Here is a 25398-nt window from a genome sequence, read left to right as displayed (position 1 = left end):
CCCTGGTATTTATGGCAATTTGTTCTTATTCCGATTAAAGCAAAGCAAGCTTCCCATTAGAGTTAAGCAATGATAGCGTCTGTGTACGAGTTCCTCTAAGAGGGACCTACATGATTTACCCAGCAAATGAACTCTACGGATTCCGATCCTTTTCCTCTTTAGATTTTCCTCATCCCTAGAAATGACATAGAAGTTTGCGCGTCTACCCCTTTGGATATGTATAAAATTTCCGCAAGCATTTTCATCTCAGTCATTTTCAGTCTCAGTCATTTTCATTTCAGTCGATCTGGGAATGGACAGCGATATTTCAAATGAAATTAAAACAATTCACGAAAAAGTCAACGGCTCATTTCAATTTCATTGGCCTGTAGAGGTTTTTGTGTGTTTTTGTCGTCCAATGATTTATCCAGTCGCCCCAATTTTTTGGTGACCTCCCAATTTTTTTACGACATAGCTGTAATGATGACCCCCCCCCCCCCCACGCACACACAAATTTTGTTCCAACCCCCCATGTTTGTGATTCTGGATAAACTACGGTCGTGCCCTTATGGAGCTTGCCTCGGCTCCATGTGTTTCCCTGGGAATGTCAACGTTGTTCATAGGGGCTCATTGAGAATTCACTCACATGCCTCCCTTACTATACGCATAACCAGAGGTAAACCCAAGAGGCAGTCAGCGTCCAAGATGCACAAGCACAATGAAGTACACGCAGTGAAGCTTTCAACTGTTTATTGACACGAGCTTTCGTGCAGAACCTGCACTTCATCAGGTGAAAAAAAAAAAAGGAAAAAAAAAGTGCAGGCACAGCACGAAAGCTCGTGTCGATAAACAGTTGAAAGCTTCACTGCGTGTACTTCATTGTGCTTGTACACATAACCTTGAGATACATTATAAGAAAGCAATGTCCGCACATACAGCGCCGACATCTTGCCGGTACGAGACGCGAGTTGGCGTCGGCGTGGTGTCCATGGACCTGCTACAATTTGCAACGGCCGTTGACGACTGCCAGACTCAGTGTGACCGAGAAACAACCTTCAACTGTCGTGCCTACTCCTACATGGAGAATCGGTGCTACCTCAGCGGCGATGACACCATCAGTCTGGGACCAAGCGGCCTTCCAGCCGTAACCAATGCAGCATACGGCGAGAAAAAATGTATCACAGGTACGTGAACCGGGGCGCGAAGAGAGCAAGGGCAACGACTTAGCGTATACCACCTATTGTTATTTTAATGCTAAGGTAAGCTGTATTTTTTTAACGAGACAAAACCAATAAAATAAGAAAATTCTGTATTCAAGGGATTTATAACATTGTATCAGGTAACAGACGACAACAACGTCCTTATCACCGCGATGGAAAGGGAGAAAATTCAGCAAACCGGTGAGGAAATGTTAAGGGAACACCCTCAGGACGAGAGCCACCAATATTTCGGACAGAGACTGGGCGCCTTGCCTTCTTCTTCTTGCCACCCAATGTTCATCATTGAAGGTCGCTCTCGACCGACTGGACGGTAGACCTTTTGACATTGTAAAGGTGTTTGGTGTCTGGCCCTCCAGCAAGAGGGATGCAGCTCTGACTGCGCTTGTGCATTTTATTGCACAGTGTTTGTTTGTTTGTTTGTAAGGAAAAAAAAGAGAGGAGAAATTGAACTCGTCCCCCGACATGTTCTTGTTGACAGTGTTCTCTGGAATCCGTTTATTAGGTTCTGGGCACTGTCGGTGTGTGATGTTGTGATCATCCGCTGTACCGCATCTTTGTTGCTGCTATTGCGCTGTCGTTGATGTTGCGCACGTGTTATCGCTTTGTACATAATTGTGGCCCCGCGACTACGTTATGGTGGGTGCGTGTCTTACGACACGTTTCTATTCTTTCTATTTCTTTTTGTATGTTTTTGTTTTTTGAGTTGCAGAATTGGTCCGGTACCGAATTTAATTTATACATATTTTTAAAATTTACTTATCAGCTTATCATGCTCTCGCCAGAAGAAGAACAGTCTCTATCCGACGGCTCTGGTCCTAAGGGCCCCTTCCCATAATATTACCACTATGTCTACCTACATCCATCGCTAAGCTTTACACCAAACTACCATTCGCGCAAATGCTTAGAGCCTACCGGCCCTTTTTCGGGCAGTCGAAAATGACCAGGTTGAGTTGCTTGGAGTGGCTAGTGCACTGTCGTTAACAAGAATGTCGGAGGCGGCTCCGCTTTGCTAACAAGCACAACATGCTTCGGAGATCTGGGAGGAGCGTCCTCTCCTACGACATTCTCGCCAACTTTCCGGAAACACTTGTTTAACTAGTTTGCCCGTTCGTGAAGTTTTCTCCGTGTTTGTTTCCTACTGCTGTTGTTCACATCACATTTAATTTTGCCCCATATCGCTTTGCGCTTTCATTTGTCTCACACGGGACATCGTGCTGCTCCTAATAGAACCGTTTCTTTGCAGAGCAATGCACGCTAGGAGTTTTCACGTACGAGAAGATGACAGGGTTCGTGATGCGTTCAGCTGCACGAACCGCCATTCCGCTCTCTAGTCCCGGAGCCCTGGGGAACACACTGGAATGTCGCCAGTTCTGCCAAATGGCTGGCCTAGATTGTCCGGCCTTCAGCGTCAACTATCAGAACATGCGCTGTGACAAACTCGATCGGAACTCCCAGGGACGAACTCAGGAACTGACACCCAGAGCAGGCGAGAACTACTTCGAAAAGATATGTCTCCGAGGTGCGTAGCCGACCTCATATAGTTCGATATATTCGACATAGTGATGCGGTAAGTTTGCCGCAGAAGAAGACATGGAGCGCTCCGACTCTTGATGGCTGTAAAGCATCAACTTAGTACTTCCCTAAAGAAGTTCACATTTGAGAGCGGTTGCGACATAGCGATGCATTCAGGGTTACGTAAGCCACTTCTGTTTTGCAAGACTTTCGAGAAGAGGAGTTAGGTCACGCCAACCGCCGCCAACAATTAAATTATGAAAGATGACGCCGTGGCATCATATATTCAGTCCGTATTTGCTTCCACGAAGCTCTCTTGGGAAACTTTAAAGCAATAATAGAAGAGAAAAAGCCAAAAAGATTCCGTGGTGCCTGAGAGATTTCAGGAAACCAGAACAAATACTATTGCGGGTGAACGATTGTAAGTTCATGGTCACTGTGCATGCGTATGTGTACATGTATATGAATGATTGAAACGATTTTTGCGTCGTATAAATAACAGACTATGTGCTTGCTCCTCACAATAGGAAACTTCGCCACGGCGTGTCAAGGCAAAGCATGGGCTTACGAGCGAGTACTGGGCATGGAGCTAGTCCCCACGTTGTACGACAAGTCCTTCGCGCATGTGCAAAGCAGAAGGGACTGCGAAGAATTCTGTCTCAACGAACAGAGCTTCAATTGCCGCTCGGCCGTGTACTTCGACGACACTGCTGAATGTCGTCTCAGTAGACACGACCGTCGTACCCAGCCTGATGGGGTCATCAAGAGCTCTAACCCTCGTATTAATTACCTCGAGAACCAGTGCCTTGAAGGTAAAGCCATTGCAGCGCCGGCCGAGTAAATTTTCTTGTTTGTTTGTTTGTTTGTAAGAAGAAAAAAAAAAACAAGGAGAAATTGAACTCGTCTCCCGACTTGTTCTGCTACTCCTAACAAAAATTATCACCCCACCCCACCCCCCAAAACTACTTCCCAGGTCCTCTACTCTCAAGTTCGCTATTCACTGTTCAGAAGTCCACTATCCACATGTTCACTAGAAGTCCACAATTAAACACTATTCACAATTACCCAAGATCATGCACACAGGATGCTAGAAGGTTGTATCCATCCCACAGCCCTGGACAAATTTCACAAGTGCCGCCAAGGCAGCATCCCTCGTGTTCGTAAATTTTCTTCTTAGATATCGTACTTGATAGTCCCTAGCTATTCACCATCACTGTTCCTGTGGAGACACAGGCCAGCTTGTAGATGAACTCCATAACGGCAGACCTGAGCGGGGCAAAAACAGGTAGAGCTGTTGTGTTGTGTCGTCTATGTGTTTTTGCCCCGCTCAGGTTTGCCGTCATAGAGTACAAGTGTGTGTAGATCTTCACATAAGGCACATCATGAAACTTACTTTCGGAGGACCAACCTTGCGAATTCTAATCTATTTTATGTGTTGATACAATGGGAAGAACAAAAAAAAAAAAAAAGGGAGAAAAGTTCTTCAGCTTGAGCGATGCCTAAACTCGCATGGAAAGAACTGCAGAAATTTTAGGGCATAATATTCTATAGCAAGCACACCACACACATGTGCACATATGATAACGACACGGGACCGTTGTATTCTGCAGAACGCAAGAGAATAATTTCAAGACACACACACACACAAACGAAGGCACAGCCGAAGCCGTGTTTTTGGTACTTTCTTCGTCCACTCGTTCTCCGTTTTTCTCTCTTTTTAATGCATATTTGTTAAACGCAAATTTATGATCTGTCCAGTACTATCAGTACGTGTCATGGCTCAGCTAAAATCAATTTCACCTTCATCAGTGTCATTCGCATATACATCCTGCCTGCTGGCCCACTGTCAGGCCGTGTACAGAGCTTACCACCATTCTCTTCATCTGAACTTTGCAGTGTCGCCAACGTGTCCGTACGAGAAAACCGCGGACGCGTATCCCGTTTACACGGACGTCGTCCAGATGACAGGCATAGTGTCTGAACAGTCCTGCGACTCCTTCTGCACTACATACCCGAACTTCAACTGCCGTTCCTTCGCTTACTATCCCAGCAACGGACAGTGCTTCATCAGTGGGGAGGACCGCATCAGCGCAGGTCCCGGTAACACAAACTCCCGCCCTGGTATACTGTTCTACGAGCGCTCCTGCAAAGATGGCGCCGGAACAACGGACGGTACGACCTCTGGCGGGACCGCATCGACAGGGCAGACACCTGGTAGCTTGCCGCCGACGTTTCCCACTGCTCAGACGGCCCAGACACCGACCCTGTTCCCGCCAACAGGTAATGTGGCGTCTGGTCCACGGACTTCGTTACAGCTTCAAGGGAGTTCACGTAAGAATGTCCTTCTCGTCCTTAGCATCGTGCCAGGTGCATGGACGGAAGATTAGAATGAAGGCTCGGAATGGGGTTTAGCTCACTGGGTGTTGGTGTGCACGTGTGCATGGTGTAGGAGAGCACGGTTACGGAACGTGGTCATACCGTATAATTGTCTACCATCTGAACAAGCCCATTGGATGGTATTCACCGCAAGAACGATATTTAGCAACGTGGCTTGTTAAAGGGATACTAAGGTGCAAAAAATCCTCCTCGCGAAACCTTGACACTAAGACAAAAGGAACAAGAGTAAGCTGTCGCGTCGTTCGCTATTTATGATCGATAGTTAAAAAAAAAAAAGAAAGAAAAAAACGCAATTGACGCTTTCCCGCTTGCTCTTCTTCCTCTCCAGCGGGGTGAATCCTGTTCCTTATGTGTCATCGTCAAGGTAACGGTATCGTTTATTTCACAGCCCACTTGCCGTCGAATTTTCCAAGTTATATTCGAGGAAATTGCGCAGCAAGCAAGCCCTGGTCGTGAGAGACGGGGTACTGACGAAACGGTTCCGCTTTTCCATCAACGATGCACTTATCTGTTGTGAATGTTTCTTCAGAAAGGCGACGTGTGTTTGTCATACAACGGGTTCTGGTGATGACACGAACCACCGTGCACTTCTTATCTTTTGCAAGATAGCCACTGTGATGCATGTCAGGCATACGTGTGCATGGAATCTCATTTGCGTCTGCGCATTGAAAATGATGGTCACTTAATAATCCTGGACGATTGTACATGCCAGTCCGATCACGCCAGAAAGCAATTTCATCGGGGACGGCGCGCAACACAGGGAACAACTAATCGATTCTTCACTGCGAGACGGTCGCGGATGATTAGAGTTGCGATGTAGTCCTTAGGCGTTACTATATAGGACCTGACACGCCACATTTCTGAACGCGACCCTGCCAGCGACGCTCCTTTACATAATATGCCCAGAAGGGGTTTTACGTGCAATGTACAGTGCTCCACCATGAGCTGAAATAGGATGCATGCGGTATCTCTATGCAGTATAACCGTCAGACTGCATGGTTGCTAATGCGAGTATTAAACGGAGTCCTTATTATCCCGGTTACTTCAGACGAAATAATTTTTGTTCCCGGAAGGAGCAACGCAGTGTCCTCCGAGATACTCAGTATTGCCGCTATCGAAAAAAAAAAGATTATGGACACATGGCAGAGAACCTTTGTAAGCTTGTAGGCTAAAAGTTTGAGGCGACCGTGATAGAGCAGGAAACAGGGTACACGCTATGTATGTCCGTATTGTCCCCGGTAGGAGTTCCCGTGAGCCTGTTTTTTTTTCTTTTTTTCTCTCCTTCTTTTGTCTTAGAACACTTACGCAGTCTAAATGTATGCACCTCTGTGTCGCTTATCGGAGAAGAACCACACAAACAACAACCATTTCAGCTCATACTGCAGCAGGTTACAAAGCTTATATGATAAGTTAGATATGATATATATATCAGATAATATGACATATTATATATATGATAAATAATATGATATATGATATGATATATATAATAGGTGATATGATATATGATATACAGGGTTCGCCAAGATAAACTTCGGGGTTTGTAACGAAGATAAAACAAATAAGAACAGTGTCGGAAAGCGAAAGTAGATGTTAGAGAACGTATCATGCCCCACAATTTTATATCGATACTGCCATTTGGTCCGTTTCCCTGCGGATAAATCGTGAAAATTAAAAAACCGCCGCTGCCTAAACGGCTATACCTGTGTTTAAGCTTCTTTCCGTCGGATGGCGAAACGGTCGAACGCGGCGTTGCAGAGTACCGACTCTGCATTCAGTTCCACTTCTTCACTTTGTTTCGATGTCGTCTGCAACGCCGCTTTCGACCGTTTCGCCATCTGACGGAAATGAGCTGAAACACAGGTATAGCCGATTATGCAGCGGCGGTTTTCTAATTTTCACGATTTATCCGCAGAGAAACGGACCAAATGGCAGTATCGACATAAAATTTTGGGGCATAATACGTCCTCTAACATCTACTTTCGCTTTCCGACACTGTTCTTATTTGTTTTATCTCCGTTACAAACCCCGAAGTTTATCTTGGCGAACCCTGTATATCATAGATGATATGATATGCATGATAGATGACAGATATATATGATAGTTTTTCGCGAGTGGGCGAAAGTAGTAGGGCTCTGCAATATCCGGATTTTCGAATACCGAAGCCAATAACTGTGTATTCGATTCGGATTCCGAATCGAAAACGGAATTCTATATCCGAAATTCGAGTCGAAACTGCTCTCATACAGGTTATATTCGAACTGTTCCGAAGCTGCACATCTAGTGCCCAAAGAGCTTGAAGAGAGGATATACAGGGTGTCCCAGAAAACGTGTCATTGAATTATAATAAAAAAACTACACCACCTAGAGTCATGCGGTCAATGGCATTTGTTCTTACTGGGTTTTTGCCACCTCCTCATGTTAATGTCGTGTAACGTAAGTTTAATTATGTCAATCTTTGCGAGCTTAAGTCGGAAATTTGCCTAGTAAAGGTTACTTTTTTACCCCACCAGTGTGAAGAGCGTGTCTAATTTAGTCAAATTAATGATAGTTGAGGGGGATATTCAGGAGCTGTCCCATCGGAAAAAATAGCTGAACACCATGCTCTATACGGAGGTCGCACAGAATAGCGCACGAGGAATTTTTCCGCGCAATCTTTGTCAGTCCGACGAAAGGAGGTTGGAAACCCAGCCCTCCCCGACATCGCAGAAAGAGATAAAACAGGCACGGCTTATCACGACCGACTTTCGCTGGAATAATGCTTTCCCTCTCCCAATTTTAGGAACTGTTACTTTTTCTACTATCACTCTGTGGGCTGGCTTCGGGGGGGGGGGGGGGTATATGTTTATTCACACAAAGGAGATGTCAGCCAGGCAAGTGCCGGCTTGCTACTCCTCCTCGGCTTCGGAACCTCCTTTTGTCGCACTGAGAGCGATTGTGCTCAAAAAGTCATCGCGCGCTATTGTGCGGTGCTCCGAAAAGCATGATATTCGGCTATTTTTTCCGATGGGATAGCTCGTGAATATCACTGTGAATTATCGTGAATTTGAGTGAATTCGGCACGCTCTTCATATTTGTGGGGTAAAAAAGTGACCTTTACTTGGCAAATTTCCGAGTTCAATTCGCAAATATCTACATAATTAAACTTGGAATACATGACATCCACATTAGGAGGTGGCAAAAACCTAATAAGAGCAAATGCTGTTGACCGCATGATTCTAGGTGGCGTAGTTTTTTTTATTATAATTCAATGACACGTTTTCTGGGACACCCTGTATAAAACAAAGTGAGCGATGCTCTACGTATGCTGATAAGTTGAGAAGTAGATGAAATAATATGGAGAGATTGAGTTCAGCACTGCAACGAAAAAAAAAATAACAATAAGGAAAAGAAAAGAAGTGTCGCAACGCGCAATCAAAATGCATGCTCTACTGTGTCTGAATGTGCTTATATGCGTTTGGTTTGGTTTTACGATTCGCTTTGAATTTGCTGCGATTATATTTCTATTAGCAGCGACGTACTCGCTTCGGTCTGAAAATGATTATTCGCACAGCCCTAATTTTTCGAGCAACGGGAAAACCAAAAATTGGTTTCGAATCAATTGGTTTCAAAAGTCGAGTACGACCTGTAGATGCTCGCGGATATTGCCACAAGATGTCATCACGGTTCATGTCGATTCGAAAGATACAGGCTATATTTCACGAATAAACTTGTTAATTACAGCTCGACAGTGCAGCGCCGGCGACAAGCTGACATTCGCCCGCGTGTCTGGCTTCGAATCGCCCACACGACCAGGACCTGTCCTGCTGACAGCCCCAGCGGACGGCATGACGAAAGAATGTGTCCTGCGCTGCGAACAACGTGACGACTGCCGTTCATTCACCATCGACTATCGGCGCCACGAATGCTACATCGCCGGCTACTATGGAGGTCCCGTACCTGCTCATCTGAGGCCCAGCCCTGGAAAGAGTTACTTCGAAGGAATCTGCGTGCCTGGTAAATATGGGTGCGGCGTTCCCGACCTAACACGTCAGCGGAGCCGGCGCCGGGTGGTAGCGAACAAGGGATCGCACCAAGTTGCCTATCTGTTGTCCAAGCTATTTAGTGCTATCTAATATCCAGCTATCACGTTATCAGGCTATTTATCGTTCAACATCCCGATGTCCAAAGGGTGTCGCATACGTGCGAACTCGGTCTCTATGCATTCTGATCGAAGTGTGCTACAGTTTCTGCACGTACTATCGTACGAAACGAAATTTGTAAAAGTTGTGTTGAATCATACGACGTTTTTAAATGAATACCGCCTGTAAATATTGACACCTGCCATGCACCGTCGTGAAGATCTGTAGTACCCAGGAGTACCGTCGACAGCACGCAGGCTCCGCCGCGGTGGGTATTGGCTTTAGGCCTTCTGCTGTCAAACCAATAGACCTCTCCCTGTTTGTAAACAAACGACGTCATAGTGTTCGACAGCGCCACCAATTCGGTAGAGTTGAACTACGCTCAAAGCTAAGGGGTGAACAAGGTCGCGCCCGAAAGCCACGGTCTTGAGGGGATTACGATGGTCCCTGAAAGGGACGCGACCTTCGGTCCTACCTTTCTCTCTAAAGGGGGCAGCGAACAAGTGCCCATTCGTGGAACCCTGCCCTCCCCTTCTGATTTGTTTCGGTTTCAGTCTGTCTACCAACGTCATGATGACGTTTCTCGGGTAGATGACTATTGTAGACAAAAATTGGACTGTTTTGTTTTTCTTTATGGCTGAATTACTCGCAGCATTCGATTCTGCTTCAGCTGCTAGGATACGGCAGTCACGGCACGCATCCAGTTTTGTGATATTACATGCATCGTGCGCGGTCCGTTGGTATTATTACCAGTTTCTTTTTCCCCTTTTTTTATTCACGCAGTATATCACGCGTATTGAGGGATACGAGTCGCATAGGGGCGGAACTCCACGCGTATATGTTCGTTAGTCGAGCTCGTTCCACCAAAGCGCACAGACATACATATCGATTTGAAGGGTCCGCTGGCGGGGAAAGAAATCCCCTCCGACGCTTTTATTACAATGGCTGAACAAGGGGAGAAAGTATATGCGGCATTTATGACGTCATCGGACGCGAAAGAAGAGGAAATAGAAACCAGTACGTTGGCACCAGGGAGCTTCGTTGGAAGGCTTCCAAAACCGTATCTCCTGCGGCTGCGTGTGATAAGTGCCAAGATACAACTACATTTGGCGTAGCAGAATTCACAAAATTAGTGGCTATCACAGTCATGCAGTGGCTATGTGTGTACAATAGGGGACGAGACTCTCGTGGTTTCCAATGTTCAATTCCTTTTTTTTTTTCTCGAGAAATCGTTAGCGAGAATGAGGTGGCAAGCGCTGCGAAGAGGCGGCTCACAGTGTTCGGTTGGGCGAACACACGTTTCAGCGCGGAACAGAATCACGTCCAGAATCACTCGGTGACGTCAATATTATGTGACGTCATAATGTACGCCACACAATGACAGCTGTGTCTCATATTCCGATATAGAGCGCCTCTGCATCGAGGTAGCGTGGCCGAGTGGTCTAAGGCGCTGGTTTTAGGCACCAGTCCGTTAAGGGCGTGGGTTCGAATCCCACCGCTGCCAAACGCGCGTTTTATTAGATTTACATACGGATTAGGCATTCCAATTGTACAATGATAGTACTTTTTTTTTATAATCTCTTGTTGTTTATATATTCATTGGATGGTAAAGTTATCGCCTACGGCGACCAAACATGCCATTTATTGTCTCCAAATTAAAGTTGTGTGTTTATTCGCCTTATCGGGAACAGTTTTCCCGAGTGTTCATATTGACGGATACTCTGTTGCATACATGTCGGTCATAGGGCCTTCGGTATTTACCGGAAGCAAGGATGTTACGTACGCCGGAAGATATTGTACGCGGTCGGTGAAATCAATCATAAAAAGAAAATTCCCGGAATGAGCACTTAAAATTGCTTGTGGATTGGGCCTTCCAGACGGATGTCAGCACAGTTCCCCCTGAAGTCTGCCCAGGCGCATACTAGCCCCCTTGTCTCCCCCTCCTTCTTGCTGTCACGCCTCCACCATCTGTCCTACACTGTACGCAGCTCATAGTCACAGTTCCTTCACAGCGCCTAACACGGAATAATAATAATAATAATAATAATAATAATAATAATAATAATAATAAAACAAGAAAACATTACATTACATTAGTTGTTACAAAACATTAGTTACAAAACATTAGTTGTTTTTGCTTCCTGTCGCTTCGTACTTTCCCAAAGTATAGCTCCTCTCGAATAAGTTGTAAAAAAATCTACAGTTTCACCGCCAGGGGCGACACTGTACCCTGTTGCTGGTGGTGATGTGGGGAATGAAATAATTAGCCCCACCATTAAGGATCGAAGTCATATGGGATCTACAGTCAAGAACGATATTTCAATATCTGCATTCGCAAATTCTTTCCAAATTCCCCACTCTCCAAGGCCGAAAATAAAGTTGTTGTTGTTCTTTAAAGCGAACATTAAGATGGCACCCGGTAGTAAGTGAGTCAGTTATAGATAGATTTGAAACATAAATACACGAAGCTTGGAAAGTTCGAGGCCCAGAGTAATTGTTTCCGCGGCTCACCTATAGGAGCCCTAGTATTTTCTCCACGCTGACACGTTCACGATAGTGTGAAAAAGGAATGGAGCTCTCTCGCAACGTAAAGGAGTATGTATTACGTGGCCAGGGCCGGTGCTAGGGGTGTGCGGGGCCTGAGGCAAAGGCACATCGCGGGGCCTGTTTCACACGATTAAGTGAATACTTGATATATATATATATAAGTAATCCCTGGTTGAGGGCTTCGTGCGCGGGGCCTATGCAAGCGCGGGGCTTAAGGCGGTCGCCTTACTCCCCCCCTATCGCCGGCCCTGTACGTGGCATGTATACATGGATCGTGACGAGTTTTCTGCTTTCTGAAGTGCGTCTTACCAGAGACTGAATATGTGCTACTTTCACTTACATGGACAGCGGCAAAGGCATGTCGTAAGCTGTGGACGATTGAAAGGATGGTGGACCAGGAGCTACGAGGCGTCAGTCCCCGTGACGTCAGCAGGTTCATCACGCTGCACGACTGCGAACGGCGCTGCATCGAAGAACTGCGGTTCCCTTGCGCAGCGGCCAGCTTTGACATGAACCTGCAAGAGTGCAGACTCTACTCGGAAGACCGTAACTCGAGGTTCGCTCGGCTCATTTATGGGCGAGGTGTCTATTACCTGGAGAACCAATGCACCGTCAGTGAGTACAGTTCCTTACCGTTCGGCACAGAAGTAACCGGTTATTCAGATCGGGTCAGATAGTGATTTAAGAATACGTAGCGCGGCTGCTGAAGATAAATTTATTCTATTATGTGAAAAGATATGAGGGCTACGGTGGGGAACATTATATTGAAAATTAAAAGACTTACTCATGTATTATATCCCAAAGCCACTATATATCCTATAGCTATTATACCGCGGTCTTTGAACGCGGCTTGTCTGCATTTTCACTGTTTATCTATATTCTGATTGATTCGAAAATACTAAATATAATTTTGTCAAAGCATGGTGCATATATTAGAAATGTTCCTATTTAGTGGTGCGCATCAATAGGGATGAGAGAAGAGGACCTCTCTTACCTCTTTTTAAAATTATTTGTACCCAAGAATTTTCGGAAGCATCTAAACAGAAGACAAATGCCTTCAACAATGGTGCATTTTGTATTCGCGTTTAGTCCTTTTTATCAAAACCCATTTTGAGCCATGTGATTCTTAATTGAGAAGTTTGATGTCAACGGTGATTGAAGCAGCAGGACATGCATACAAGAACATACAACATAATACGCCTGCCTGTGTACTGGTTACATTATTATCCTGCTACTCCAAATACCATGCAGCACAGCAGACCCACAGTCGTGTTAACGGTTCTTAGTAGGTTGCAGCTCTGCATGGAGATATACAGGGTTCGCCATGATCAACTTCGGGGTTTGTAACAAAGATGAAACAAATAGGAACAGTGTCGATAAGCTAAAGTAGATGTTAGAGGACGTATTATGCCTAAAAATTTTATGTCGATATTGCCACTTGGGCCGTTTCTCTGCGGATAAATCGCGACGATTAAAATCCGCCGCTGCCTAACATTTCCAATCGGCTATAAATGTGTTTCAGCTCCTTCCGTCAGATGGCGACACGGTCGAACGCGGCGTTGCAGACGACTTCGCACAGCAGTCCTCTGCATTCAGTTCCACTTGTTCACTTGGTTTCGATATCGTCTGTAAAGCCGCGTTCGACCGTTTCGCCATCTGACGGAAGGAGCTGAAACACAGCTACAGCCGATTGGAAATGTTAGGCAGCGGCGGTTTTTTTAATTTTCACGATTTATCCGCAGAGAAACGGACCAAGTGGACAAGGTGACACAGTATCGACATAAAATTTTGGGGCATAATATGTCCTCTAACATCGACTTTAGCTTCCCGACACTGCTTCTACTTGTTTTATCTCCGTTACAAACCCCGAAGTTTATCTTGGCGAACCCTGTACATAAAGGTGACACTACTCCTAATCGGAATGCAATTCCGTTCCGCAGACACCGGCCCGTGCCTCTACGCCCCGATTCAGCGAGATGTTTACATGACACACATTACACGTGTGGTCCACGGCGTCAGCTCCACGTTCCAGTGCGAGATGGAATGCAACCGGGAACCAGACTTCAACTGTCGATCTTACACGTACATCGAGCACGGCACACTTGGACCACCTCAATGCCTCCTGTCCGCGGACAGTCGACAGAGTGTGGCTCCCGTTGTCCTGGAATTTCGCAGCAGGGCTCTCTATGGAGAGAAGGACTGCCACTTGGGGGACGACGGAAGGGCTAACGGGATATCGGCCACCCGTCCACCACCACCACCGCCACAGTTGCAACCTTTCCCGACGTTCCAGCCGGGTCCAGCACCAGGGCCTGGTCCATTTCCCCCACCGGTACCCACGGGAGGACCACAACCAGGTCCTCCGGCCCCGCCGCTGCCACCGTACCCGCCGCCGTTTTGCCGCTTCGATCAGTACACTTATGAGAAGACACTTGGACATGACTTGAGGTGAGGATGAAGCTATGGCCCTGTTACGTCTTTAGGCTTAGAAAATGGGCTTGCGTTATGCAAGAAACGTCGGCGGTTGGGAGCGAAAAACCCCCAAGGAGCTTATCGGCTGACTTCCAAACGGATACGATACGAGAGGGAGGTACAAACAAAACGATGATATAAGAAGGATATTCCGCAGATGTGAAATTAACGTCATTATACGCGCGTAGTTGTCCGTATGCTTTGCGCGGACTCTTTTGTTTTCTTTGGTGTTCTATGTGTTTTTGTGTTCAGGTGCTTCGGTGTCGTTTGGGTGATAAATTTTGAGAAATAATATTCGCACGTCACCGCTGAGCTGGAATTTTAAAAATTAGTTCAACGTAAAGGGCGAAGAAAGGGTTGCGGCAGTCGCTAACATCATTGCTCCTGCAAGTTGCTGGTGTGCGTCTGTCCGTGTCTATCAAGTTACAAACACAACGGGATCATAAAGTAAGGATTGGACGAAACTTCCTCAAAACGTACTTATACACTCTGGACACCAAGCAGGCACATTAACGATTATCATGATTCTTATCATAACTTGTAAAAAGGAAGAAAAAATGCCGAAAGGGCTGAATACGTTTTTTCCGTGATGCGCAGGTTCAATCCTCATTGGGAACTATCTTACGGATATTAATAATACTAATAGTGATAGTTATAGCATTAATATTATTTTTACGTTTCGAAATATTCCCCGTGATGCCGATTGCGTTGCCAGCAGAATACATGTCCCCCACGATTCCCCTCAAATAAAACGCTGCATTAGAGTTATTCCTTGTTTCTTCTTGAATACAGCTATGCGTCAATCGCTATGATAACCATGAAAGTTTGTCTGGGGTGGAACAGCAATGTATCGACCGATGGGGCGACGAACCAAGCCATGGATAAAATGTGCGTTAGATACGCGTATGTCCTTTTTCTGTTTTTTTCTTACGAACAGAATATGCGTTGTGCGGGGCGCCTCTGTACTGCGGCGCCCAACATAAATCGAACAGGAGCGAGTTTCCGTGGTGTAGTGGTTATCACGTGCGCCTCACACGCGCAAGGTCCCCGGTTCGATCCCGGGCGGAAACACATTTTGTGCACAGCTGGATGTATCTTTATTTTTGGTGCTGTGTCTTTATATGGTCCTTTTTTTAGCATGGTCGTCAAACGCATTGCGTCTCTACCACAAGCAACGTCTCCGCGTCAAGGCAGTTATGGAAAGTCACAGTGGCAAAGTTTACAGAAGTTTTTCGTTAGTTTGCTACTGAAGTTTAAAATTTTCTGGCTAATAATCAACGGTCACTTAGTCATTGATTCAAGCGAATGTGTTACATCCTCTAGCTTAACAGAATCACGTATTAGACATTGTAAAGCTATTAAACTTGAGAAATGTCGAACTGATAAGTACATGGGAAGAAGGGAGAGGGTGCAGGCAAGCTGGTATAGAGTCATGGTAGGGGACCGAGAGACACGGAACAAGGAGGACGAAACAAATTCTCAGACTCAGCTAGGCTGAGTCTGAGAATTTGTCATCCGTCCTTCTTGTTCCGTGTCTCTCGGTCCCCTACCATGAGTGATAAGTTCATGCATTCATTTTTCCCATACATGTCACGTCAATGGAATTCTCTCCCTAACAATGTGTATGTTCAACTAATTTAGATGCATTTTTGACCTTACCTCCTCCTTGTTAAGATAATTGCTTTTAATTCATACATTTATCTGGGTATTGTACATTTCATTTTGCTCTGTATTTAAGCACATGCTGTGTATTGTTTGTTTTGTCTTCACTCCTGTAACGGCCTCTTAGGCCAACAGTATTCTAAATAAATCAATCGATCACTCAATAAAAGTAGGCATAGAGAAAGTAGAAAGCAGTAGAAGTAGCATAGGAAGGAATGTAGCTTCGTTTTAGCTGGCAACCTTAACCTTCGATGACCACAAAGCACGTACCAAATGCAAAGGAACACGATTATCCTGACACTAGTCTAGGTTGTCTGACGTAGCTTTGCTACCAATCACTCCGTACGTTCCGCAATACCACATCCAACTACTTAGGGATGAGGGATGCCCTACAGTCGCTGTTTTTGTAACGACCCTCAACGGTAACGACCTTCGTATCCTAGCGGCTGTCCAGCGAAACACGTTCGGCGCGCGCCTAAACACCGCCGGTGCCGCCTTGGCGCCATCTGTTGAATATGTAGGGAACCCTCCCTGGCGCCGTCAGGGTCACAGAGCATGCACAGACAGAAGCGTTGAGAAAAAGGTCCATTCCCCTATCGGATGGTATATTCGGGAGGTTTGTGTTATGGGCGTGATCTTTCAGCTCAGGTTTGCAGAGTTCTAATTATGGAATCACATCGACTTTGTGTGCGGAGACTCAGACTCCGTGGAATAAGAATGAGCGGCAGTCGTCGTGTTTCCGTGGTGTAGCGGTTATCACGTGCGCCTCACACGCGCAAGGTCCCCGGGCGGAAACACGTTTTGCATACTGCTGCATGCTGCAGTTGCTTGCATGCTCTGCTGCACGAAGAATATTCTTGCAGAAATGTTCGAAAATGGCGGGAATCATAACGACAAAAAGAAAAACAAAGGCTGTACACCGACTTAACTAAAAAAACAATCGTTTCGTGCTCCGCGACAAATCTGCGGCACTCACAACAGCAACAACAAATACACTGATGATGATGAACGGGGAAATTCACAGACAATGTGGAATTGAAAAGTATAGGATTGTAGCTTCGTTTTATCCGTCATGTAGGTTTATGCCAACGCAACCTTAACCATAAAGCACGTACTAAATTCAAAGGCTTCATGTGGTCCTCAATACCCATTACCCCACCCAACTACTTCGGGATGAGGGATGCCCTAGAGTCGCCGTTTTTGTAACGATCCTCAAGCGGTCGGAAAAGAGCAATTCCCCTATCGGACATCATACCTATTTGGGAGGTTCTTGTTGTACGTGCACCCTTTCCGCTCAGTTTTGACAGTGTTCTAACTCAGGAATAACATAGACTTTGCGTGTAAAGGCCCGAACCCTGCGGCATAAGAAGTAGTCACGGTCATCGCGTTTCCGTGGTGTAGTGGTTATCACGTGCGCCTCACACGCGCAAGGTCCCCGGTTCGATCCCGGGCGGAAACAATTTTTTTTCCCACAGTTTTAAGCACGTTTATTTTATGAAGTCGTGTGCCCTTGTATACTACTTTTTTTTTTCATACATCGCAATATCGTTCCTGCAGCGACAGATGTCACGCTTCACGTTCGAGATGATCAACGGAAAGTTAATGTACTTCGTTTTATTTTGTCTTGTGGTACATACGCGTGCAAAGTGTCCCCGCTCAGTGTTTCAGCAACAAGGTACCAATTACAATTAATGCTACCAGCATTTACCGTTACACTTGAACGGAACATCGCCCCCCCCCCCCCCCCCCCCCACAAAAAGAAGAGAGAAGACATTCCAATGACATGTTATACGAATATGCATGGCGGTAGCCAGCCAATACGAGTATCACTCCCCCTCGTCCCTTACGGAATTAGAACATCCACTAAGAGGAAAATCCTAGGCAAACCTCCAACCCCTAGGCGGCGTTTCACTCACGCTGTTCTGTTTCCCCTCTTCTCCCACCAACAAAATCCCCCTCCCCCTGAACACAAAGCAGATAGAGCAAATGAATTAACCTGTCGCCCTTTAATACTTTGTCACTTGTACATCCTTTCGGGAACACCACCGACGAGTACAGCAACCTGACCAAAGGGATACCCCTGTCACACGGGCAGTCTTCAATGATGACTGAAACCAACGGCCATTGAACATGCACGTAGCGCCACCTACCGTGCAACGTTGCAACTTCTCAAAGAGCACTGGATCCAATGCTCTTTGAGAAGTTGACACGTACATGCTAGGTGGCGCTGTTCAACGGCTACTGGTTTCGATGCACATTGAAGACGTGGCAGGGGTATAGACGACCCTCTGTTTACAAACATGTGACGTCATGAGAGGACTGGTTCGCGGTTATATTTGGCTGTGGTGGGCAAGGAGCGGGAAACACGTGTCCGCTGATAGGCTGATAAAGCTGATAGTGCCCACCAGCATGCTTTGCGCGGCGGCGTTACGTAATCAATGACGTAGGGGTGCGGGTCGTCTATAAGTTCTTTCGGAAAGGTGCTGTTCCATACCCGGACTCGAGTTTGGAGTCTCATATGTTGCGTAATACAGTGAGACGACCGGTCATAATGCGACGCAAAATGGAATATTGATGGACGCACAATAGAGCTCTGCAGTATACATCTTATCGCTGCCTCATGAATACAGAACAGAAGCATTCCGAAATCACTGACAAAAGCATTATAACACAACAGGCGCTTTCGAAAGCTCTGTAACATATATTGTTTGCGTGACCTCTTCCAGATATGTGCCTCGAGAGCGGGTTCCAACACGGGCTAACGTCGGCGTTGTTCAAGACGCATACACGGAGTGCCAACGTCTGGGCGATCGTTGCAGGGCGTTCACCGTAGAATATGGAAACTTCCAGACGGCATCTTGGCTTTCAACGGCAGCAGAGGACAACAGACAGCTGCTCACCGCCAACCCCGTGACAGCGTACTTCGAAAAGATCTGCCTTCACGGTAAGCTACGGCGTGCCTGACTTTGGTTAATGCTATATAGATTTGGCTTCCTAGCAAATAACTTGAAGAACGACGATTGACATGGACGTTTCCATGACATGTGTGAATAATGTACAGGTCCACTATACTCAGAGAGAGAGAATTTGAAGCGATAGCATTATATAGGGCAAACACCCGGTCCGTCCATTGCTTAATAGTGTGACCGAAGATTTACCCTAACCTACCTAAGGTACTTTTTGTTTTGTATAATTCTTTGGGCATGAACTGAAACATTTACTGTCGTGGCACTGCAAATTAAAGGTGAACAATGGAACTACATGTAATGATACATGAAATAAAGCTCGACACCGCTAAATTCTCTCGCTTAGGATGTAAAATAAGGTGGGAAATGTACTCGTACGGCCTGGGACAAAAGTTTACGGAACCCGGCACTGGCATATTTCTTCGTCGGAGTGGCAGCCTGTTAGCTCAGTTGTTGACTCAAGGATAGAAATAGGCAAGATACGAATAACAAGTGGGGTAGCAAGCGGGATAAATGGTTAGGGAAAGTTTAGGAAAATGAGTACACAATCTTCTGTGGCTCATCTCATAGAGTCAACAATGCACAGGAAGATATCGAATAAGAAACGGGTGGCCACCTGTCCCATTCACCTCTCAGTATGCGTGTCCACTCCTAGTTGCTACCTGGGAGTCGCTCCAATGGAGAAATGCGACACTACGGTGTTCCTTAAACTTTTGTCCCAGTGTTACTATATATACACTATTGTGTCGCTATACATCTACAAGAAACTCGCGTTATAATCTTGTATTAGCGCCCGTCATGTCTTTGTCTATTCTATCTTTTGTCACCTGTGCTAAGTCCTTCAAAACCCATGTACCAACTATTCCCATATTCTACGTTTCTATGTTGTATCTCTTTACCTGTCCCCCGACACCAATTGCCTTCCGAGAAGCGTCTCAACTTATACACTGTCTTTCAGCATAATTAGCTCTATTTGAAAGCAGCTGGAAGCCCGCTACCTTCGAGAGCCGAGAAGCAAACCATATTTTCTACGAAGGACAGCCTCCATTACGAATATAGGTGATGGAATCAACGTACAAAGAGACTGTGAGAGCAATAACCGCTTAAAGCCCTTCCTTGGTCAACGAAAGAAGAAGAAGAAAAAAGATAAATCAAAGCGGAAGTGCCGCCATCGCGCTACCGGATGTACATCCGATGCGCGGACTCTACATGCTCGACTGCGCCTGTTATATGGTCGCTACGGCGAATGCGCAACCGCGCCACTATTTTTATCGCAAACCGCACGGTGGTCTAAATGCGACGAGATTAAAAATAACGCAGAAAACGTACGACGAAAGTTTTCGCGTAGAACGAGATAGCGAACAATTTAATGAACGTCGCACCGTACAATAACGCAGAAGGGAGTAGTGCACGAGGCAATAGAAAAGGAGATATGGGCGCTACGTGTGGGCTTATACCGAGGTTTATCAGAGCATGAAATGCTCTGTAGAGAATCTACGTTTAAGCTCCGTTTGGTGGTACTGTGGGTCACCTTTACGTGGCTCTGGACCGTTACGCTATGAATATCGTACACTTGGAAGACTATCGAATTCCGTGCATTGCAATCCACGGGCAATTCTCCCAAAACATTGTTTCTCTGTGCGGGGTGGAAGTATCATAAAAATTAATTTCTAGTTTTGAGAAGTATGGACGACATAAGGGGGCGCAATCAGCGGTGCGTCTGGCAACATTCCTCCCTCATGGTTGATTACCGTCTCCTCAACACAGCTGCTGGCAGACTTTCAACGTTGGGTGAAGAGCGGAGACGCTCGCGCCGTTGCTAGGGGAGAGACACAATCTAAAAACAGAACGTGTGCCAGCAATTGCCACGAATGATAGGGTTATAGCTTCTGATTCCATGAGAGAGGGGGTACATATGCCTTTTTGTGTACGTATACGCCCCCTCTTTGTCCGAATCAGAAGCAATAACCCTATTATTCGTGGCATTGGTTGGTGCACTGCGTGCTATGTGGTGAAGTTCTGTTTTTAGAGTGCACCAACCCTCGATGACGTCACCAATCTTTGGAGAATCACTGATGGCATTTATATTTTGCGTGCCACGTCTTTGAGTGCGGTTGATTTTTATACGAAATAAAATAGATACGTATATATTTTTTATTCCAGAGCAGCACTTTAAAAGACAAATGGTTCGAAAAGGCGGTCGTGAGGGTGAGGTATCTGTTTCCTCACAGACTACACTACATGCTGCAGAGGAGATTGATAGTCTATTACAGTATCCTTAGTCTATCACACGCTAATACTCTGTTGATGGCACCTGACGCGGATCTCTTCCATGCACTGACCGAGCTTCGTTTATGCGTCGATGGCCGTTCCCAGCGATCCGGATTCGGATAAATCCGGATAAATGACACTCGAGACTGGACGAGCCATCAGTTGTCAACAAGACCTGCGTTTATTTCGGAGGACATAGGAAACTGACCATTGTTATTTGAGTAAAATTCAGCTCCTGTAAACCCTTACGATGACTTTAACTGAATTATTCGTGCACAAAAAAAAAAAAAAAAAAAGAAAAGAAAGAAACAGATGTCGGAGGTTTTCTCTGTGCACTTTCCGCACTCTCAGGAGAGGAACACTGAGTTCCAAGGGCGAGCAGGAGAGGCCATTTTGTTTCCGCGCCCTGCTAGCGTCACCTAACGAAGCTCACGATGCCATCTATCGAGCGCGCTTCGAAATGTTGTTCATCCTGTGAGAAGCTCACTACGGTAGATACTTTGGCAGCCCCTTGAGTTCACCTTGACCTTCTCTGGACGGTCTCTTGGACAATACATAGATAATACGCACGACAGACAGTCACACACATTTCCCTAACCCACGGTCCCCAGGACGAGCATTGTTATGTTAGCTGTCTCTGCTCCTCAACAGGGGATGACGCTTGTGCGGAACGAAGACAAGATGGCTTCCCTGCTCGCATGTGGAACTCAGTGTCGGTACTCTGAAGGGTGGGAACGACGTCATTGGGGGTAATGGTTGGCGTGCGCCGTGCGATGCGGTGAATTTTCGGTGATCTGGTTTATTCTTCGCACGTTTTCACAGAAAAGGCCATCGACCCTGCGATGTTATAAACGTTCAATGTACCCGTCGTCACGATAGTGGTACCGCTGGGCGATGTCCGTTCGGCTTCCTGTACAGCGTAGGCAGGTTGACACAACCCGGTGCCTACGTCAATGAGTGTTGAAGGCGGCAGCACCTAACTGATCAACCGTGATTTCCACAGAACGGACATGTGGCAAGATGTGGGTCTTCGAGAGAACCCTAAACCACGAGATGCGAGGAGCTCCAGACCGCGAGATCCCGGCCACCCGGCGCCGCGGCGAGTGCCAAGACCTGTGTCTTCGAGAGCGAAGCTTCGTCTGCAGGGCGGCTACCTACCAGTCCTCCCGCCACTTATGTCGCCTGTTTTCGGAAAATCGTCGGACCAATCCGGCTGCCTTTGCTCGCACTGCGGAAGAAGTGGACTATATGGAGAATCTGTGCGCCCCTGGTAAGCTTGCGACTGTGCCACATGTGTGTGAGTGTGATTACACTCCCGCACCAGTCCTACGTTTTTTTGAGAGGGAAATGTGCAGAACAAAAAGTGTTCGTGCAAGGAAGAGCTTAAAGTCTTCCTATCTACAGGATAATTAAGATAAAGGGACATTAAAGTGCACAAGTTCTCCTCGCGGAATGAAAGTGCCGAGAGCATTAGAAAATAGAAAGGTTTCATATTGCCGGAGAGATGCGTTGTCAACTTCAAGTCTCGATTGTGAATTCCTTTGCTCACTGGCTTGCGCGCAGTATAATAACACACAAGTCGAACAAAAAATACAGCTAGAATATCACTGGATGCATTCATACAACCTCTAACCTAATGGTCAGATAGCACAGCGCGAATCACACAAGAAGGACGAAAGGCGCTGCGCTTCCTCAATATACTCGGTACCCGAATTCCCCAACTTTCTAATGTCACACCCCTAGCTGTTACACCCCTGTCACATGGACGGTCTTCAATGATCATTGAAACCAACGGGCATTGAACATGCGTGTAGCGCCACCAAGTGTGTAACGTGTCAATTTCTCAAACAGCATTGAATCTAATGCTCCCTGACAGGTTCACACCTGACACGCTAGATGACGCTACGTTGGCGCTATGTTCAACGGTCGTTCATTTCAATCATGTTTTTAAACTACCCTTGTGACAGGGGTACTGATTGGTTTGTAAAAGAAAAAAAATTGGAGATGTTAGTCCCGAGCCACTTGGGACTGGCTACTCCAGGACGCGTTATTTAGAAAAGAAAGGGGTACAGGGGCATTATTCTATTCCAACGGTGCAGAAGCATGTTTTGCGACCAATATTTTGGCCACCCAGGGAGCATGCCAGGTAGAATCACCGCAGGGTCAACACCACCTATAGATAGAGAAAGCCTGGTTACTTGTCGACGTGACGTAACAACTGAGAGTCAGCCAATTATCGTGTTTTCAACGGCGGCAGCCAATCACGAACGTGCTTTCAGCGGTCGTGCACCATGAAGACGAACCACCGTCGTCTGCGAATAGTGATTGATCGTACTGAATGGGAAAACTTCGAAATAAAGCGCAAAACGATCCCATGATCTTTCTGAAAACTGATTTTCTGGAAAGCGTGTTGCACTCTTTGTCTACATATTCAGGTCTGCAGTTTCCAAGCTGGCTGCAATCATTTGCGAGTTCTTGAATTCGCAGAATGACGAATCGCAGTAGCAGACGCATTCTGACTTTATATGGCCGCGTAGCGAAGGAGGGGGAGGAGGCAATAAGCAGGCCTTCTATATGTAGGTGGCGTTGGCAGGGTACACTTAGGAGAAGGCAGCAAAATATCGCACTCTCTTTTTTGTAGAAGCCTCGACGTGCCAGTACCGCGAAAGTGGAGACCGTTTTCTTCCCATCATCGACCGATTGAGCCACGCTTTCAACCTGGCTGAGTGTCAACGTCAATGCGACCTGGAAAGGAGATTCAGCTGTCGAGCCGTCAATTTCGAGACAATCCACAAGGATTGCGCCCTGAGCAGTGAAGACACTCAAAGCACCCCTCTGGGCACGGCGGCCATGGTGTTCAGGAGGTTCTCAATCTACAGCGAGAAAGGAACATGCGAACAAGGTACGCGGGTGTTTTCCGAAACGTCGCTCTTACGTCTTTGAGCGAGGTTGATTTATAATACCAAATAATATAAATGTTTTTTTTTATAGCCCGCAGGGGCGGTGTGATTACGGGAATGCCGGAGTTTAGATTCTCAAAATGTACACAGCAGAGTTAATGTACGCAGGTTGTATACATGCATGCATGTAGCTGTGTTAGACGCGTCAGGGGCTACGGTGCCCGTTTTGTGCTGTTTTTTTTTTCTTTTCCCCCTTAGGGGGAGTTGTTTCGACACGAAGGTAGATAGCCATCAACAATTACCAATTCTGCACAGCAAATTACAGTGCAGAAGATTCAAAAACGTGCACAGACGCTCGGTTAGGTTGTGCCCTACCGGATTTTTGAAGCACTACCTGGTTCAAAGGGCGCACTTGTTTTTTCTTATCCTCCGTGGTGTCAAAGGGCAGATGTACGGCTGATGGAGTGGAGCTCCGATTGCTAGAGGTTGCTTTGAATCATTCGGCTGCACAAACAAATGCTGTAGTGCAGGATTTTCACGGAGGAAAATAGGCGGAAATGCCCTTCGTTGTTATGCGCTTATTAGAATTCGGGTTCACAGGAAGGCCTGCATGTGGGCAAGTAAAGTGCCGAAAAGAAATGAAAAGAAGAGAGAGAGAGAGAGAAGCCTTAATATAAGACAAACGTATTGAGGGTATGGGTGTTTTCGAGCTTATTATCTGTGAAAAAATGGCTAGGAAGCAAGCGAGCTGGTGAAGATGATGTATAATGTAAAAACCCCAAGACTAGGGAACACGTGTTGTGTCTGTCCCTTCGTGTTCCCTAGTCTCGGGGTTTTTACATTATGCATTATTATCTGTGTCATTTCAGTTTATGGATTTCGATGTGATTGCCATAATAAGAGCGCTTCGACTGCACCGAGGTTAAGAATGTGAAAAGGGGAATACGCATAAGACATCACCCATTCGTTGGTAAAGAACCGAATTGAAAGCAAGGCTGCCCGGTCTGTGTAGACACACCCAGATGCACCGAACAAGAAAGAATGTGTACGCAGTAATTTTTTTTTTTTTTCACACCTTTCAGCTCGCAAAGGGGGTTGTGTTTGTAAACCAGCGCAACTTTTTTATACCGCAGGCTCAACCATAAGGTGTAATAACAATGTCAAAAGAAGTGTTTGCAATACACCTAGGGATTTTCCCACTTTTGACCTACATGTTGAACTCCATTATCATCTCTGTTCGTCTCTGGACATCATTCCTTTGTGTTTTCATCATCTCATCATCGGTTTGAACTTTCTGTATTAAGTGTACTGGGGTAGCCAGTTTGACTTCGTCGAAACTAACATCCCCATT

The 25398-nt window shown here is 46.2% G+C and overlaps 1 protein-coding gene and 3 non-coding genes across 4 annotated transcripts in view; all 4 read left to right on the top strand.

Moving 5' to 3' along the window:
* The window catches only part of LOC135391294 (uncharacterized), a 42650-nt gene that overhangs the window by 5236 nt on the left and 12016 nt on the right, over positions 1 to 25398 (top strand). The window contains exons 4-13 of the mRNA XM_064621506.1: positions 918 to 1163; positions 2443 to 2718; positions 3239 to 3523; positions 4608 to 4991; positions 8832 to 9121; positions 12133 to 12391; positions 13717 to 14224; positions 18637 to 18854; positions 22151 to 22417; positions 23789 to 24049. Coding sequence (XP_064477576.1) covers positions 918 to 1163; positions 2443 to 2718; positions 3239 to 3523; positions 4608 to 4991; positions 8832 to 9121; positions 12133 to 12391; positions 13717 to 14224; positions 18637 to 18854; positions 22151 to 22417; positions 23789 to 24049 — 2994 coding nt within the window. The remainder of the gene's footprint in view (positions 1 to 917; positions 1164 to 2442; positions 2719 to 3238; positions 3524 to 4607; positions 4992 to 8831; positions 9122 to 12132; positions 12392 to 13716; positions 14225 to 18636; positions 18855 to 22150; positions 22418 to 23788; positions 24050 to 25398) is intronic.
* Positions 10653 to 10733, top strand: Trnal-uag (transfer RNA leucine (anticodon UAG)). The gene has a single exon. It is a non-coding gene; the product is annotated as a tRNA-Leu (tRNA).
* Trnav-cac (transfer RNA valine (anticodon CAC)) lies at positions 15247 to 15319 on the top strand. Its single transcript has one exon. It is a non-coding gene; the product is annotated as a tRNA-Val (tRNA).
* Trnav-cac (transfer RNA valine (anticodon CAC)) lies at positions 17297 to 17369 on the top strand. The gene has a single exon. It is a non-coding gene; the product is annotated as a tRNA-Val (tRNA).

The sequence above is a fragment of the Ornithodoros turicata genome, chromosome 4, assembly GCF_037126465.1.
Source record: "Ornithodoros turicata isolate Travis chromosome 4, ASM3712646v1, whole genome shotgun sequence".
NCBI classification, from domain to species: Eukaryota; Metazoa; Arthropoda; class Arachnida; order Ixodida; family Argasidae; genus Ornithodoros; species Ornithodoros turicata.
Note: the sequence above shows the minus strand (reverse complement) of the source record. Positions and strands in the feature narration are given on the sequence as shown.